The 17166-nt window shown below is 38.1% G+C and overlaps 1 protein-coding gene across 1 annotated transcript in view; it reads right to left on the minus strand.

Moving 5' to 3' along the window:
- The window catches only part of CDKAL1 (CDK5 regulatory subunit associated protein 1-like 1), a 712360-nt gene extending 695450 nt beyond the window's left edge, over positions 1-16910 (minus strand). Inside the window, exons 1-3 of the mRNA XM_012638567.1 lie at positions 16829-16910; positions 4603-4777; positions 2738-2850 (exon numbers count right to left, since the gene is read on the minus strand). Coding sequence (XP_012494021.1) covers positions 2738-2850; positions 4603-4772 — 283 coding nt within the window. The 5' untranslated portion in view covers positions 4773-4777; positions 16829-16910. The remainder of the gene's footprint in view (positions 1-2737; positions 2851-4602; positions 4778-16828) is intronic.
- Positions 16911-17166: the final 256 nt, after the last annotated feature.

A 17166-nucleotide genomic window follows, 5' to 3' on the forward strand; every position in this document is an offset into this window, starting at 1 on the left:
TTGACATTATCACAAAGCATTGCTAAAATATAAACTGTAAAAGTTCTTTTAATAAAGCAGGTCCTACTCCTACTTCCCATATATTATAAAAAATGAAAGACCACATAAAGCTTCAGCATTTACTAAAAATAACTTCTAAGATTTAACATAGAATATGAAAGCTTTTCCTTTGCCAAAAAATACTAAACTTCTTGTCTTCTGGAATCCATGGCTAGTCCACTTTCTTATCTTCACGCCTCCTAGCACTCTACCCTGTAACACATATCATCTTCATAGAATGTTTGCTCAATGAATAAACTATATACAAACACACGAAAGAAGCTACCAAGAACTTTAACAGCCCAGCAATTTTTAAATGATTTCTCTGAAACTGTGGGCACCCAAGCTAAACATTCTATTCTGACTTGAGTAATTATGAATTGTGAATTAAGATTTTATTGATGAAATTATTGAGAGTTGTGAGGTTCTGAAGAGATCAAAAAACTATAAGAATCACTGCTACTCTTTCAGAACTCCTTTAGAACTGTTTTCAGAATCAATTAAGATTAACAAAAATGTCTATTTTTAACTAAAACGGCATTGTTCAACATCACAGCGCATACTTTATTCACCAGATTTGGCTTCAAATGACCTGCGACCATTTCTAACACTAAATGTACTCTCAAGGAAGAGTTGCCATCAATGAGGACACTGAAAATAATTTACCAACATCTCCAAAAGAAATAAACCAAAAACAATAATCAAAAGATTGCTGAAAAAAGACGTAGTCTACAAAAATTACTTACTTGAAAAGAACACATTCATGGAATGTATGCATTCAAGTCATATTTCTTTTAAAAACCATGGTGCCCACAGGGAAGTTTATTTGCTTCCCATGATACTGATTTAATTATAATATGCATCCACGTACCCATGATACAATTAATTGTTCTGAGTTTTAGGGACTAACATCATTTCTCCTCAATAGGTTTCATTATTTGAAACAGAAGCAAGCAGGAGTTATTTTAAAATAGTTTATTTAAAAGACATGAAGAACCTTTTTCCTCACAATAAAAAGGGTTTGAAAAGAGGCAATGAACAATTAACTGCTCTAAGCCTTTATGAAGTTTTATTATGGAATAATTATATCCTGGATTCACATAGTTAAAAGTAGCAATTTCAAATATATGCCCACATAATCTTTCTTCCCCAAGTAGTAAAAGTATCTATAACTGGTAATTGAGATAGTTTTAATTTCTCTGCATATTATTTTTAATAATCTCTACATATTATACATAATCTATATTTTATATCAATTATACATTTAATTTTAGGTCTATATTTGATTAATAAAAATAAATAATAATTGTTATAAACCCCCATTATTCCATAATAATGGAAGAAACTACTGGCGTAGGCAATCCAGAAATTATTCATATCATATATCTAATCTAAATGTAAGATCTAGAGATTTCCTTACATGTCTTACAAAAGCTAACATCATTTATATTTCCTGGGCCTACAGCACCTAGACTAGTGGTCCTATATTCTGCTGCATGCAAGCTAGACTAATTAAAAACTGACTATGAATTTCTAAAGTGGGGACAATCAACAGTAGATAAAATTAATGCAAATATATATAAGTAATACAAGTATATAAAAGTAATACACTACATTAGCAAAAAATTTTTCATATTCAAATGATTGCTTCCTTAATTCTCCCTTTTTAACTATTCTCAAATAAGAAACCAAAATTAGGTGTGCATAACAAAGCTTAATATTCTTGCATAAAAATATCAGGACTGTTACTTTATACAGAAGAATACTGTCATAAGGCCAAACACAAACTGCTAATGGACTAAAATTTAAAATGTATTAGATATTCAATATCAGGTAGAAAAAGTCAACATCTGATTTTTTTTGACGTTTTAGGACATTATCTTAAAGGCTATTTTTTTTTTTTTTTTTTTTTTTTGGTGGGGTGCCCAAGGCCAGGGCCAGGCCCATGGTCCCAGACTATTTTTTTAAGGCCATCTTAGCCAGGCATGGTGGTTATGTACCAGTAATAAGATATACTGACATCATAACCCCTGACATGACACATTCAAAAGGACAGAAAAACACTCTGTGCTCTTTCTGCCAAAAATATATAACCTCATTCTAATCATGAGAAAACAGACAGACCCAAGCTGAGGGACATTCTACAAAATAACAAATCATTTTCTTCAGAAGTGTCAAGGTATTGTTGTCTTCAGAAGAAATAATGTTTTCTTTACAAATGGCAAGGTCACAGAAGACAAGAAAAACTGAGGAACTATCACAGATTGGGGAAGACTAAGGGGACATTACAACTAAATGTAAGTTAGGATTCTAGATTGGATGCTGGAACAGAAAAAGTTAATGGGAAAACTGGTAAAATTAAAGTAACATCTATAGTTTAGATAACAGTACTGCACTTATGTTCATTTCCTGGTTTATTAACTAAAATTATGTAAGATATTAATATTGGGGAAACTGAGTGAAGGGTAGACATGAACTCTGTTAATTCTGTTTTCAGAAAGTCTCAACTTAAAAAAGGTTTTTTAAAGTTTTAAAAAATGATATCCATAGTTATCTAGGCAATTATAATAGTTGTTTTGCTTTAAAATCATTAAGTTATGCTAAAATATCCTTTAATCTCTGAAGCTAGAATACATATCTCCAAAAAATTTAACTCTCAAAAATTTTAATCAATAAAATACATTACAAATCTCATTACCTGTAATTTTATAGCCATAAGCAGCTAGCTGTCCAGCCATATATTCTCCATCTGAATTATTATGAGAACAACCCCATGTTCGTATCCAGATTTTCTGTATGCCTGGAATTGTGCTGTTAAACAATCAATGTTTTAAAAAGTAAGTCTCATTGATTTTTAGAATAAAAACACTAGATGATTTCAGGGCATATCACAGACAACACACACACACACACACACACACACACACACACACACACAAACTCACTGCAATCAACTGACAAGCTATCCATTAAATACACCAACTTAATTCAAAATCTGTTGTTACATCAAAACTCTAAAAATCAAGATAAAATAACCACAGAATTTTAAGAAGACTCTCTATATAAAAAAAAACCTTTTTCTCTAAATTATATTTTAAATTCATACTACTAACTTACTAAGTTCAACTCCTAGAAAGGTATTACAAATAAAAATAGCCAAGAAAATGGTTCTAGCAGCAATAGCGAATAAAGAAAAATTACGTATATTTGTTCACAGACTCCTATATACTAGTTGCAATCTTTACTTTAAAACTTAGATATATAATAAATAACAACCAAATTAAAAACTGTCACCCTAAAGCATTATTGAAAGTACTCTATCTATAAAAATCAAGTTCTAAAAAAATGTAACATTTTTAGGAAGAAAAAAACAAACTTTCAACTTGGATTGCTCTAATAATGTATAAGTAAATGGAATTTACCTTAAGGACATGTTCAGGACAAATTTGATAAACATCAGTCATTAAACTATAAGCAAATTTAAATTCAGAGATTGTAAAGGCTTAATATTCCAAACAAAATAAGTATATTAGAACTTTTCAACAATTTACTAGACAAACAAATACAGGCTTATTAAAACTATACAACTACATAATCCTTTCTAGTTAGATTGTATTAGAATTTCACTGACTAGAGACCTGATAAAATAGCATAAGCAGGGCAATAATTTCTTTGTGCCCAATGTCTTTAGTTGATCCATAGGTATTTATAAATTTGCTAAGAAAAAATCAAATGTCCAAAACAATGTCTCATAAGAATCACAAATTCTAGCCAGGCGTGGTGGCTCACATCTGTAATCCCAGCACTTTTGGAGGCTGAGGTAGGAGGATCACTTGAGGCCCAGGAGCTCGAGACCAGCCTGGGCAACATAGTGAGACCCTGTCTCTACAAAAAATTTAAAAAGTTAGCCAGGCATGGTGGCACACATCTGTAGTCCTAGCTACTCAGGAGGCTGAGGCAAGAGGATTGCTTGAGCCCAGGAGTCCAAGGTTTCACTGAGCTGTAACTGTGCCACTGCACTCCCACCTGGGTAACAGGGCAAGACCCTGTCAAAAAAAAAAAAAATCACAACTTCCAATAAAAATTTGGAAGTAACACAATTACATATTAACTACAGTTATATCAAAGAGATTTCTATTGTCCTAGGCCCTGCCTGCAAGGAACATCCAATTTGACATCTTTTTCTTTTTTAACTAATTACCTTGCCAAATTTAAAAACATTAAAAAAAAAAAAAAAAAAAGGTTGGGTATCCCTAATTTAAAAATTCGAAATCCAAATACTCCAAAATCCAAAACTTTTTGAGCACCAAAATGATACTCAAAGGAAATGCCAATTGGAGGGTTTTGGATTTTCAGATTAGGGATGCTCAACTGGTAAGTACATAATGCAATTACTCCAAAAACAAAAAAAAATCCAAGATACAAAACACTTCAGGTCTCAAGCATTTCAGTTAAGGGATACTCAGCCTGTATTTCCTGTCAAAAGTTCAAAGATTCTAAAAAAGAGATATTGTATATATCCCTGGAAAGAAACTGAATACAATTTCAAGGAAAAAAGCTTACCTATCACTCGGGGGTCTGTTTTCCTCTTGCAAATAGTTTTGGGTATTTCGCCTTCGTACCTTTGGAACAACATGCTTTCTCGCAAAATGCCTATCTTGTGGCTTCGAATCTTCCTGTGACACGATATCTTCTATGTCATCCAGTAGTGTATCACAGGATGCAGAAGGCATCTTCTCTATCACATAAAAAAGTTATAAATAACACAACCATATGAAAATTAACATAGCATCACCTATGAAATATTCTCACCAAACTTGAATCTAATCAAGCCTTTAAATCTAACTTGGAGTTTACACAAAATGCAGGAAGAAAAAGAAACACAAGGAAACCATCAGACAAACCCTATTGATAGTGGGATTCCAAGGTTCAATAAATTTCTTCAAAAAATTAATATCATGGAAATAAAAAAGGAGAAGAAGTGTTCAAGACTAAAGAAAACTTAAAAGCCTAACAACTAAATGCAATTTATATTCTTGATTGGATCTTTGTTCATTCCGCTGTAAGATATTTTGGGAGGGAATAACTAGGAAGATCAGAATATGAACCGGATATTAGATAATATGAGAATATTACCATAAATCATTAGATATAAAACACTGTCTTTATGTTCATAAAATTTTTTTTAAAGATGCATATTGATTTAAAAGTAAAATGTCATTATGACTATAATTTAATTTAAAATATCTCAGAAAAAATAGAGTAAGACAGACAGAAAAACATTTACAACTTTTAAATCTAGAAAATAGGTCTGCTGATATTCAATATCCTATTCTACTAGTCTGAATGTTCAAAAAGAATTTTTTTTTTTTGAGACAGAGTCTCTCTCTGCTGCCCAGGGCTGGATTGCAGCACCATCATTATAGCTCACTGCAACCTCAAACTCCTGGGCTCAAGCCATCCTCACATCTCAGCCTCCCAAGTAGCTAGGCCTACAGATGCACACCACCAAGCCCAGGCAATTTTTTTTTTCCATTTTTTGTAGAGACAGGGTCTCGATATTTTGCTCAGGCTGATCTCAAGCCCCTGGCCTCAGGCAATCCTCCCACCTTGGCCTCCCAAAGTGCTAGGATTATAGGTATCAGCCATCAAGCCCAGCTCAAAATTTTTATAATTCAAAAAAGAAAATGCAAACACAGCTTCCGGGAAGATAAAGTAGACATACTTTTCCCTATCCCTTCAGCAAAATACAACTAAACTAAACTGAACATCATTTTTAAAACAAATATGTGACCTTGAAAGGCAGAGAGAAGGAGGCAGATGGCTAGGGACCCAAGGAACATCATGGTGAGTTCCTTGGGTTTTCTTTTGCCTCCTATATCCCAGACTTGGAACTGAAAAAGTCAGCAATCCAGAAATGCCAACAGATGCAGAAAATAAAAGCCCCCAACAAAAGCCTGCTTTCGCATCAAATAACTTAAAAAAAGGGCAGTTTAGGAAGACAGAAAACTTATAAATAACAACCATTCTTCTCCAGCCAAACACACATAAGCTGTAGTCCCACTCCCCAGGCAAGCCACAATGGCCAAGTAGGGAACCTTGACTTTCACCCTGTCATGAAGCACCCAACACACCCCACCAGGGTAGAATCAGAGGCCAAGGAGGGACCCTGGACATTCAAACCAACAATCAACCAGTAACAAAGACCCACAGGGTCAGTGGAGACCAAACTTATATACAAGTTTAAAATAATTCCTATCAAAATCCCAAAAAGACTTTTTTGGGGACACAGATAAGACTATTCTAAAACTTATATGGAAAGGTAAAGGAACTAATATATCTCAAACAATTTTGAAAAGAAAAAGAGTAAAGTAAGAGGAATTGGTCTACCTGATTTTAAGGCTTATTAGATAGCTATAGTAATCAAGACTGTGGTATTGGTGGAGGGACAGAAACACAGATCAACAAAACAGAACAGAGAACACAGAAACATACCCACACAAATATGCCCAATTGATTTTTCACAAAAGTGCAAAAGCAATTCAATGGAGGAAAGATAGCCTGTTCAACAGTTAGTGCTAGAGCAATTGGATTATTTATGGATCAAAAAAACAAACCTTGACCTAAGTTTCATATTTTATACAAAAATTAATATAAAATGGATCACAGACTTAAGTGCAATACATAAAATATAACATTTTTAGAAAAAAATCACAGGAGAAAAATCTTCTGGATCTATAACTAGGTAAAGAGTTCCTAGACTTGGGGCCGGGCGCGGTGGCTCACGCCTGTAATCCTAGCACTCTGGGAGGCCGAGGCGGGCGGATCGTTTGAGCTCAGGAGTTTGAGACCAGCCTGAGCAAGAGTGAGACCTCTTCTCTACTAAAAAAAATAGAAAGAAATTATCTGGACAACTAAAAATATATAGAAAAAAAAAAAAATCAGCCCGGCACGGTGGCTCATGCCTGTAGTCTCAGCTACTCGGGAGGCTGAGGCAGGAGGATCACTTGAGCCCAGGAGTTTGAGGTTGCTGTGAGCTAGGCTGATGCCATGGCACTCACTCTAGCCAGGGCAACAGAGTGAGACTCTGTCTCAAAAAAAAGAGTTCCTAGACTTGATACCAAAGCACAATCTATAAAAACACAAATTGATAAACTGAATGTCAAAATGTCAAAACCTTTCCTTTGATAAAGACCTTTTTTTTTTTTTTTTTTTTTTTTTTTTTGAGACAGAGTCTCACTGTGTTGCCCAGGCTAGAGTGCCGTGGCATCATCCTAGCTCACAGCAACCTCAAACTCCTGGGTTCAAGCGATCCTCCTGCCTCAGCCTCCCAAGTAGCTGGGACTACAGGCATGCACCACCATGCCCGGCTAATTTTTTCCTATATATTTTTAGTTGTCCTATTAATTTCTTTCTAATTTTAGTAGAGACGGGGTCTCGCTCTTGCTCAGGCTGGTCTCGAACTCCTGAGCTCAAACAATCCGCCCACCTCGGCCTCCCAGAGTGCTAGGATTACAGGTGTGAGCGATAAAGACCCTTTGAGAGGATGAAAAGTCAAGCTACAGAGTGGAGAAAATACAAAGGACTTATCTAGAACTCAAACACAACAGTAAAAAAAGAAACTCAATCAGAAAATGGACATGAAGCATGAAAAGACATTTCAAGAGTATGTACAGAAGGCAAATAAGCACATGGAAAGAGACTTAACATTAGCCACCAGAGAAATGGAAACAGAAAGTACAATGAGATATCACTACACATCATTAGAATGGCTAAAATAAAAAACAGTGAAAACGTTAAACACCAGCAAGGATGCAAAGAAACTGGATCATTCATACAAGTCCCATGGGAACATAAAATGGTACAGCTACTCCAGAAAACAGTTTGACATTTTATTAAAATATTAATTATGCAACTATGATGCAATCTGGCAATTGTACTCCTGGGTATTTATCCAAGAGAAATAAAGACTTATATTAACACGAAAATCCATACATAAACGTTTATAGCAGCTTTCTTTATAACAGCCAAAATCTAGAAACAACCCAGACGCCCTTCAAAGGGTGAATAGCTAAACAAAGTGTGGTACATCCACACAATGGGGCATTCCTCAGCAATAAAAAGGAATGTACTATTGATACATAAATCAACCTGGGTGGATCTCCAAAGAATTACGTTTAATAAAGTGAATCCTAAAAGGTTACACACAGTGTGATTACATTTCTATAACATACTTGAGATGACAAAATTATGGAAAAGGAGAACAGGTTGCCAGGGATTATAAGGAGGATGGGGTGAGAAGAAAATGGGTATGACTATAAAAGAACAATATGAGGGATCCTTGTGGTGACAGAAATGTTCTGTATCCTGATTACATCAATGTCAATATTCTGGCTGTGACACTGTATTTCATTATATATAGTTTTGCAAGATGTTGCCATTGGTAGATCTCAGTAAAGTGTACAAGGATCTCTGCATAATTTTTACAACCGCATGTGAATTTATAATTATGTTAAAATAAAATAATTAAGGAAAAAAACTATCTAGAATAAAAAGACGAAGAAAATATACTGCTGGAGTACACTTAATGATAGTACTACTACTACTACTGTATCCAGACACAAAGCAAGTCCTTTACAGGGTCAGCTCATCGACCATTCATAAGAACCCTATGAGGTAGGTAGTATGATTGTCCTCACTTTAAAGACGAGCAGACTGAAACACAGAGTAGCAATCTTGCCCAAAGAAGCAAAACGAGGATTCCATACCAGATGAGTCCAAGCCCACACGCTGCACAGTACTCTACTGCCTACCTAACGTGTGTCTACTGAATGACCACTGTTCCTCTTGAGTCATCTGAACCAGTGTTAAGGATCTTATATTCTTTCAGTTGGCCTCAAGCCTTTCTGATGAACTTTCCTTCTCTTCATTTACTAGATTCCCATCTTTCTATTCACATCATTCCATTAACAGAGTGGTTTCTAGCCAGGCTTCTTTACTCTGTAATACATTCTTTACAACCATGACACATTGTGCACTGTGAATCAGAAAACCTGTGTTCAAATCTCAGCTGGCTTTATGTTGCAAGAACAAAAGATTAGAAATAACCCAAAAGTCAATCGATAAAGGACTGGTTAACATGCATACCGCATGGTCATGGTGGGATTATCAATCACAGACTTTCCCTTCCCTAGACACAGGAAGGGGCACATGACTCAAGCCTGCCAGAGTAACCTATCCTCTTGGCCACAATGATCCATTCAGAGTGGGTCATGACAAGCCCAGCCAATGAGAATCACTGCGAGGACTTCTATGCCAGAGCTAACAGAAGAGATGGCTTCTCTTTTCACTGAAGTGGCTAAGTTGGGAGGATGTCAAATTGGGGATTCAAGGGCCATCTTGCCTGCCACTGGGAGGAAGCCTACCTAAGGCAAGCAGCTGAGTAAAGCTAGAAAGATAAAGAGCCCTACTGACATTGTTGGAGCACCTGGATCCAACCAATGCCCGAAGACAGATGCAGCCCTGCTCTGCCCAGTCATGAGAGCCATACAGCCCCTCTGTGGCTTAAATCAGTATGAGCTGGGTTTTCTGTTCCTGCAAACGAGAGCCGTGGCCAACTCAGCAATTGAGGTAAGGCAAAATGAAGCATGGTAGTCTTTCCCAAACTGGTTCTCTTTACCTGAGATATGGACTACCTAAAAAAATGATTCTGTAGTCAAATAAATTTAGGAAATTCTGCTTTCTTCTAGATTCACAGTGCACATTGTTAACGACTGAGAAGAACTACAGTAAAGAAACTTTAAACTCATTTAGGAATTTTCTGAAAATCCATTTCTCACATATCTCCTCTGAGGAAAGATGGGAAGGAAAACAGAAAGCCTGAATAACAAAGACCCTCAAATCCCCTCTTATGTCCTGCACAGATGGATGACTTCATTCTTTTACCAGAAACTGGTTCTTTGTCCATATCCTGCCTTCCAATCTGTTAATGAACGAACTGTCCACCTCCCTAAGAGAAATCCTTCTACTCTGACCAACTCAAGCACAGAATTCCAGCAATGTTCCCTCTTCCTGCATCGTCACTACCTCTCTACTTAATCATTACCATCTACAAATAGCTATTTCTCCCATTTAAGACACAAAAACAAAAGCAAACACCCCCTCTCAATCCCATTTCCTCCTGTTTTTATCTCTACCACATTTCTCTCCTTTAAACAAAAGCTCCTTGCAAGAGCTGTCTATGTGTACAATCTCCAGTTTTCCCTCCCATTCTCTCATTGAACCAGGCTTCCACCCACACCACTCCACCAAAACTGACTGTTGTTGAGTCCAATGACTTCCAACGACATACACAACAATCAATTCTCAGTCATCTTATCAGACCCCATCTGCAACATGTGACATTATCAACCATTCCCTCATTAAGGCATTTTCTTCACTGGCTTCCAGGAAACCATACTCTGCTAGTTCTCCTCCTCCCTCATTAGCCACTCCTCAAATCTCCTTTGCTAGTTCCTCATCTCTCCAACTTGATATCAACGTTCCCCCATGGCTCTGTTACAGGACTCTCCTCTTCTCTAGTTTCAGGCACTCCCTAGGTGACCTCATCCAGTCCCATGGCCTCAAAACACTAACCATATGCTTACATAACCAGCCCCACTCCTTCCCTGAACTTTAGACTCGTATGTTGAACTGCTGATTTGACACCCTGCTTGAATGTCTAGTAATTATTTCAGACTTAAAAAGTCAAAACAATCTTCCTCTGATAGGGACTTAAAAAAAAAAATGTCAAAACTGAATTCCTGATCCTCTCTCAACTTTCCCATTTCATTTAAAGGCAATCCCAACCTTCTACCTCCGCGGTCCCCAACCCCCAGGCTGCAGACCTCTACCAGTCCATTGCCTGTTAGGAACCAGGCCTCACAGCAGAAGGTAAGCGGCGGTTGAGCAAGCAAAGCTTCATCTGTATTTGCAGCTGCTCCCCATGCCTTGCATCACCGCCTGAGCTCCGCCTCCTGTCAGATCAGCGGCGGCATTAGATTCTCATAGGAGCACGAATCCTACTGTAAACTGCACATGCGAGGGATCTAGCTTGCACGCTCCTTATGAGAATCTAACGCCTAGTGATCTGAGGTGGAGCTGAGGTGGTGATGCTAGCACTGGGAAGCGGCTGCACATACAGATTATCATTAGCAGAGAGGTTTGACTGCACAATAAATGTAATGCACTTGAATCATCCTGAAACCATCCTCCCACCCCACCCTTCCCACATCCGTGGAAAAACTGTCTTCCATGAAACCCATCCCTGGTGCCAAAAAGGTTGGGAATTGATGTTCTACCTGCTAAGGCCAAAAATCCTAGCATCATCCCTGACTCCTCTCTTTCCTTCACCCTAAATCCAATCCACCAACGAAACCCTGTTGGCTCTGTCATCCAAATATATTCAGAATCTACATGTGACTACACCCACTGTTACATTCTTGGTCCAAACTAACGTCAACTCTGGCTTGGATTTTGCAGTACATAATGTCTTTGCTTCAACTTTAATTCCCCAAGAGCATGTTCAGCACGGAAGTCAGGGATCCCTTTAAACCCCAAGTTCATCTCAAGCTTCTGATTAAACCTTTCCAATGGTATTCAGAATCAGAGTAAAAAGCCAAGCTAAGCATAGTGGCTTGTGCCTATAGTCCTACCCACTTGGGAGGCAGAGGCAGGAGGATTGCTTGAGCCCAGGAGTTCCAGATTGCAGTGAGCTGTGATTATGCCACTGCACTCCAGCCTGGGCAACCGAGCGAGACACCAGCTCTTTAAAACAACAACAATAAAAAAGTCAAAATTGCTACAAAGATCTGCAAAGACATAAACAATTCTGTTACCTCTATGACCTCATTTCCTACCACTCTCCCCATTCAGCCACACAGGCTTCCTTGTTATTTCGTACTCACTGGGTACACACTCATTTTCACAGTCTTATTCTTGCCTGGAATGCCCTTATTCAAGACACCTGAATGACTCATTCACTCAAGCCCTTCAGGACTTTGCTTAAATGTCACAAGGGAAGACTTTCTGAGCAACCCCCACCTCACTCCCCCACACACTTCCTATTCCCCTTCCCTGCCTGTTTTTTACCTACAGCACTTTATCACCTGCTTACATATTTGTTTGGTTTTTTGGTTTGGGGGGTTTTTTTTTAACTGTTTATCTCTTTCTACTAGAATATATACCCCATGAGGGTAAAGGTTTGTGTGTGCTTTGTTTACTGCTTTATCCCAGGTGCCTAGAACTATGTCTAGCATATTGCAGGTTCTCAATAAATATTTTTTAATGTAGCTGGGCATGGTGGCACACACCTGTAGTCCCAGCTACTCAGGAGGCTAAGGCAGGATTGCTTAAGGCCAGGAGTTTGAGGCTACAGTGAGCTATGATTGCACCATGACACTCCTGTCTGGATGACAAAGTGACACCCTGTCTCTAAAAACAAACAAACATTTTTTAATGTAGGTTACACAGTCTAATAAGATACGGATATAGATACTCTGAAGAGGCCAAATTAGTTTCTGACTCAGGGGACTTCACACTTGCTATTCCTCTGCCAGAATATCAGCTTCCAGATATTTGTATTAATATGTCTTGCTGTCCACTTCCGCACTCAAATAACACCTCCTCAGAGAGGACTTTCCTAATCGCTCTATCTAAAATAACCACCTTGCCCAAGCATGTTTCATTTTTCTTCATAGCACTTACCTGACACCATATATATTACTGCATGTGTCTTTCTCATTACAATGTAAGTTCCATAAGCACAAAGAATCATCTCTTTTTCAGTCCTGTCGCTACAACACCTCTGACGATGCCTAGCACATAGCAGACACACAATATTTACTCACTATATGAATGAATACAATGCTTAAGTTGAATTTAATTAGTCTTCCTATAACATGGGAGGAAATTCTTACACTGGGTGGAGAATTGAAGTAAATGCCTAACCCCTAGGATTTCTTCTATCACTATTATTCTATCAAATAAGTGAGAAAGGCTAAGACTAGGTAATATCAATGTTACTAAAGAACTACTGAAGAATTATGAATAACTGAATGACATTAAAAGCCAATTTTTTAAATTGCACAATTTTTACATCCCATACACAACTATGTATGGATCCACTGAAGAGAAATGGAATGGAAGAAGAGGAATGAAAGGAGTTCACTGCAGTAAACATACCCTATCATTACAGAAGTTAGGAAAGTGGAGAAGGTTGCTAAGCTCTTTATTTTACAGAACTGAAGTCCAGAAAAGCAAAAGGATGTGTACACTGATAGAGATAGAATTAGAAGCTAGGCCTCTTCTCAATACCATGCTCTTCCCACTACGGCCCTGCCTCACTGGCAAAGCACAAACAATGCAAGAGTCTAATATGACACAAACAAGTAAACACATCCCAGAAAACAATGGGCAAAGGAAAAACAGGCAATTCACTTAAGAAATACAAACAGCCAATAAAAATAGGAAAGAATGCTCAACCACACTAATAACAAACATTGAAATGAGTTATTTTTCAACTACCTCACTGATAAAAGACTGACAAAAACCCTACTGTTAGCTGAAAGCATGGTAAAACTGGTATGCCCTTTCTGGAGGGCAATCTGGCAATATATACCAAACTTTAACACATGTATATCCTTTGACCCAACAATGCCATTTCTAGAAATTCACTCTAGGGAGACAAAGGAGACAAATATAATGCAGAGGTTCCTAAACCTAGCTGCATATCATAAGCACGTAAACAATCTCACTCACCATTATTAATAAAGTTTTTACTTCAAACACATTGGGAGAGGGAATTATTTAGCCTTCAGAAATATTTAAATAAGTTATAAAAATGGAAGTTTGAAAATAAAAGGAAAGCAAGATAGTTAAATGGAGCAAAAGGATCACATAAAATGTTTTCTCAAAGGTAGAGAAAATCAAGTTTGATAAAGGGAATAAAAATAGTAAAAAAAGGAAACATTGAAAATGATATCAGAGGATGCAATATCCTAGAGTAGTGGTTACTTATAAAGGTGAGTTATTAGGGGAGCTTCTATAATATCAAATCCCCAGGTTCCATTCTGAATTAGAATCTCCAAGGGTAGAACTGAGGCATGTGAACTTAGAAGCTGCTCAGGTAATTCCACTAAACATCCCTGATTAAGGACCACTATTCTGGCTGGGTGCAGTGGCTCATGCCAGTAATCCCAGCACTTCGGGAGGCCGAGGTGGGAGGCCAGGAGTTTGTGACCAGCCTGGGCAACATAGCAAGCCCCCCTCTCTACAAAATATTTAAAAACTTAGCTGGGCGTGGTGGTGTGTGCCTGTAGTTCTCGTTACTCAGGAGGATGAGGTGGGAAGATCGCTTGAGCTTAGGAGTTTGAGGTTGCAGTGAACTATGATGACACCACTGCACTCTAGCCCAAGCAACAGAGCAAGACCCTGTCTCAAAAAAATGAAACAAAAAAGAACCACTTTTCTCCCACAGCAGTGGTTCTCAATCTTGAACATCCATTCTATTAACCTGAGGCGCTTTTGAAAATTGCCAACACCTGAGCCCTAGGCCAGCTGAATCAATCGCTCAGAGTGGAGCCTGGGCATCAACATTTGTCAAAAATTTTGCAGTAATTCTCATGTGTATAGCCACAGTTGCAAACCAATGTCCTAGATTAATGGTTTTCACAGTGTGGTTTCCACACACCAGCAAGACTAGTCACATCCTAGGGAACTTGTTAGAAATGAAAATTCTTGGGCCCCACTCCAGATGTACTGAATCAGATATTTTGAGTAAAGCCCAGCAATCTTTAACAAGCCCTACACGTGATTTTGATATGCGTTGAAGTTTGATAATCACCGTCCCAGAGTTATTCTTTCATAAAAATCACCTAGAATGCACATCAAAAAATATATTACCTGGTCAGCTGATTTTCAACAAGCATGCCAAGACAATTCAATGGGGAAAAAAAAAGCCTTTCAAAAAAACCACCCGGAAAAAACGGAAAACCAAAAGCAAAAAAAGAAACCGGAACCCCAGTTCAAAACAAAAAAAAAAAACAAACTAAAAAAAACAAAAAACCAAAAGGAAAAACCAAAAACATGAAATTCTTAGGAAAAAAATAGGTGTAAATCTTCATGACATTACAGTAGGCACTGGTTTCTTAGGACACCAAAAGCACAAGCAACAAAAGAAAAAATAGTTTAGACTTCATCAAAATTAAACATTACATGGTTCAAAGGACACCATCAAGAAAGTGAAAAGACAACCTATACAATGGAAGAAAATACTGGCAAATCATATATCTGGTAAGGGTCTAGTATCTGAATATATAAAGAACTCCTACAACTCAACAATAAAAAGACAACCCAATTTAAAATATGGGCAAAGGATTTGAATAGACATGTCTCCAAGGAAGATATAAAGATGGCTAATAAGCACATGAACAGATGTCAACATCATTGCCATAACGGAAATGAAAACAAAGGCACAATGATATACCACTTGACACCCACTGGAATGGCTAGAATCAGAAAGACAAGTTAAGTGTTGACAAGCATGTGGATTAGATTACCCAAATGGAAAGAAAAAGAGAACAGAGCAAAGAGTACAGGACCAAGCCTTGACGAACTCCAAATTTAACTGGCAAGTAGAGGGGAACCAGCCTAAAATGGAGACCAAGCAGCAGCCACCAGCGAAGGAAAAAAATCAGTGGGCCACAAGAGGCAAAGGAAGAAGGCAGCATGTCAAGGAGGTGGACATGGTCAGGGCTGCTGAATGAAAACGAAAGGTTAAGTAAAATAAATAAAAATGTCTCTTGGATGTAGTGGTATGGAAATCACAGCGTTTCCATGAAATGATGGTGGCAAATGGCTAAGATATTGGGCTACCTTTCTGCATAGTCTCATGTGTAACATGCCACTCAAACATAAAAGGTTTAAAATAAGTTAGCACTTTCATTACCTGCAATTAGCCTAAAGTCCTCTTGAAAGATGATTCTGGAAAACAAAAATTGCTTAGGAAAGGCAAGCATCCCACAAGTTCACAAAACCACCATAAGGACTCTTTAAAACTACCTAAAAGGAATTAGACTCCACAAAAGCCGCTTTATACAGCAGAGTTAATGATGTTCCATAATACTTCTAACTTCTTACTGATTACGACAGGTGTGTTGACATCTGCCAAGACTGTGATCCAGTGTCTAGCCTTAGTAATAAATACGTCCAGCACTACAACGTCTGCATAGTGCCAGGAACCAACAACTACGAAACAAGAATAAGGCAATAAGGTAGGTATCCACATCACCTTCCACCTGAAACACACGTGTCATCCTGAGATTCAGAGAAAGGTTTTATGAGTAAAGAAGAAAAGTGAAAAAGCAAGACACCTGCTCCTCTGGCCAACTTCAGTTTAAATTCTTATTATGATACTGCTCTGTGAAAGCTAAAAAACTGCGAAAGCCTTGTCATGTCCACAAATTCACTAACGTAGAAAGTGGGAGAACAAATAGAGTTAAATCTGACAGTAAAGAACACGGTACTCTGAATACTCCTAACAACCCGGCAGCACCTGAGGCCGATGACCCCGTCTTCACTCTGGCAGCCCTATCTGCCTGCCAATTCCCCTGTCCCAGCTGGCAAGTCCCCTTTTCACTACAAAACAACTTAGCAAAAAGCCCGAGAAAGACTGGAACCAGAGAAACAAGACTTCGCCATAAAAGGAGCTCTGGCCCCACTCTGCCCCACACTGATCCATCGCCACTCTTACCCAGCAGTCGGAAAATAAAAACCAGTCCAAAGTGAGAGAATCAACACGCCACTTTCCGGAAACTGCACAGACTTTAGATGGAGCGCGCCATGACACATACGTCCCGCCACGTTTATTTACGCATGCGCGGCGACGGTGGCCCGAAGAGATCAAATTGCATCATTGCTGAAAGCACGAGTTCTGGTTTAACCTAATTTAGCAATGATTACACTTCAGTTCCTTTGGTTGCCAGAGCGAAAATAACACCCCCAAGTCCTCAGGTTCTTAGAATTGCATGATAGCTAACTTCTACTGAGCTCTTATTATGTGCTGGCACTGTGCTAAGCACTTTTCATAAA

The sequence above is a fragment of the Propithecus coquereli genome, unplaced genomic scaffold (genome assembly GCF_000956105.1).
Source record: "Propithecus coquereli isolate 6110/MARCELLA unplaced genomic scaffold, Pcoq_1.0 Scaffold131, whole genome shotgun sequence".
NCBI classification, from domain to species: domain Eukaryota; kingdom Metazoa; phylum Chordata; class Mammalia; order Primates; family Indriidae; genus Propithecus; species Propithecus coquereli.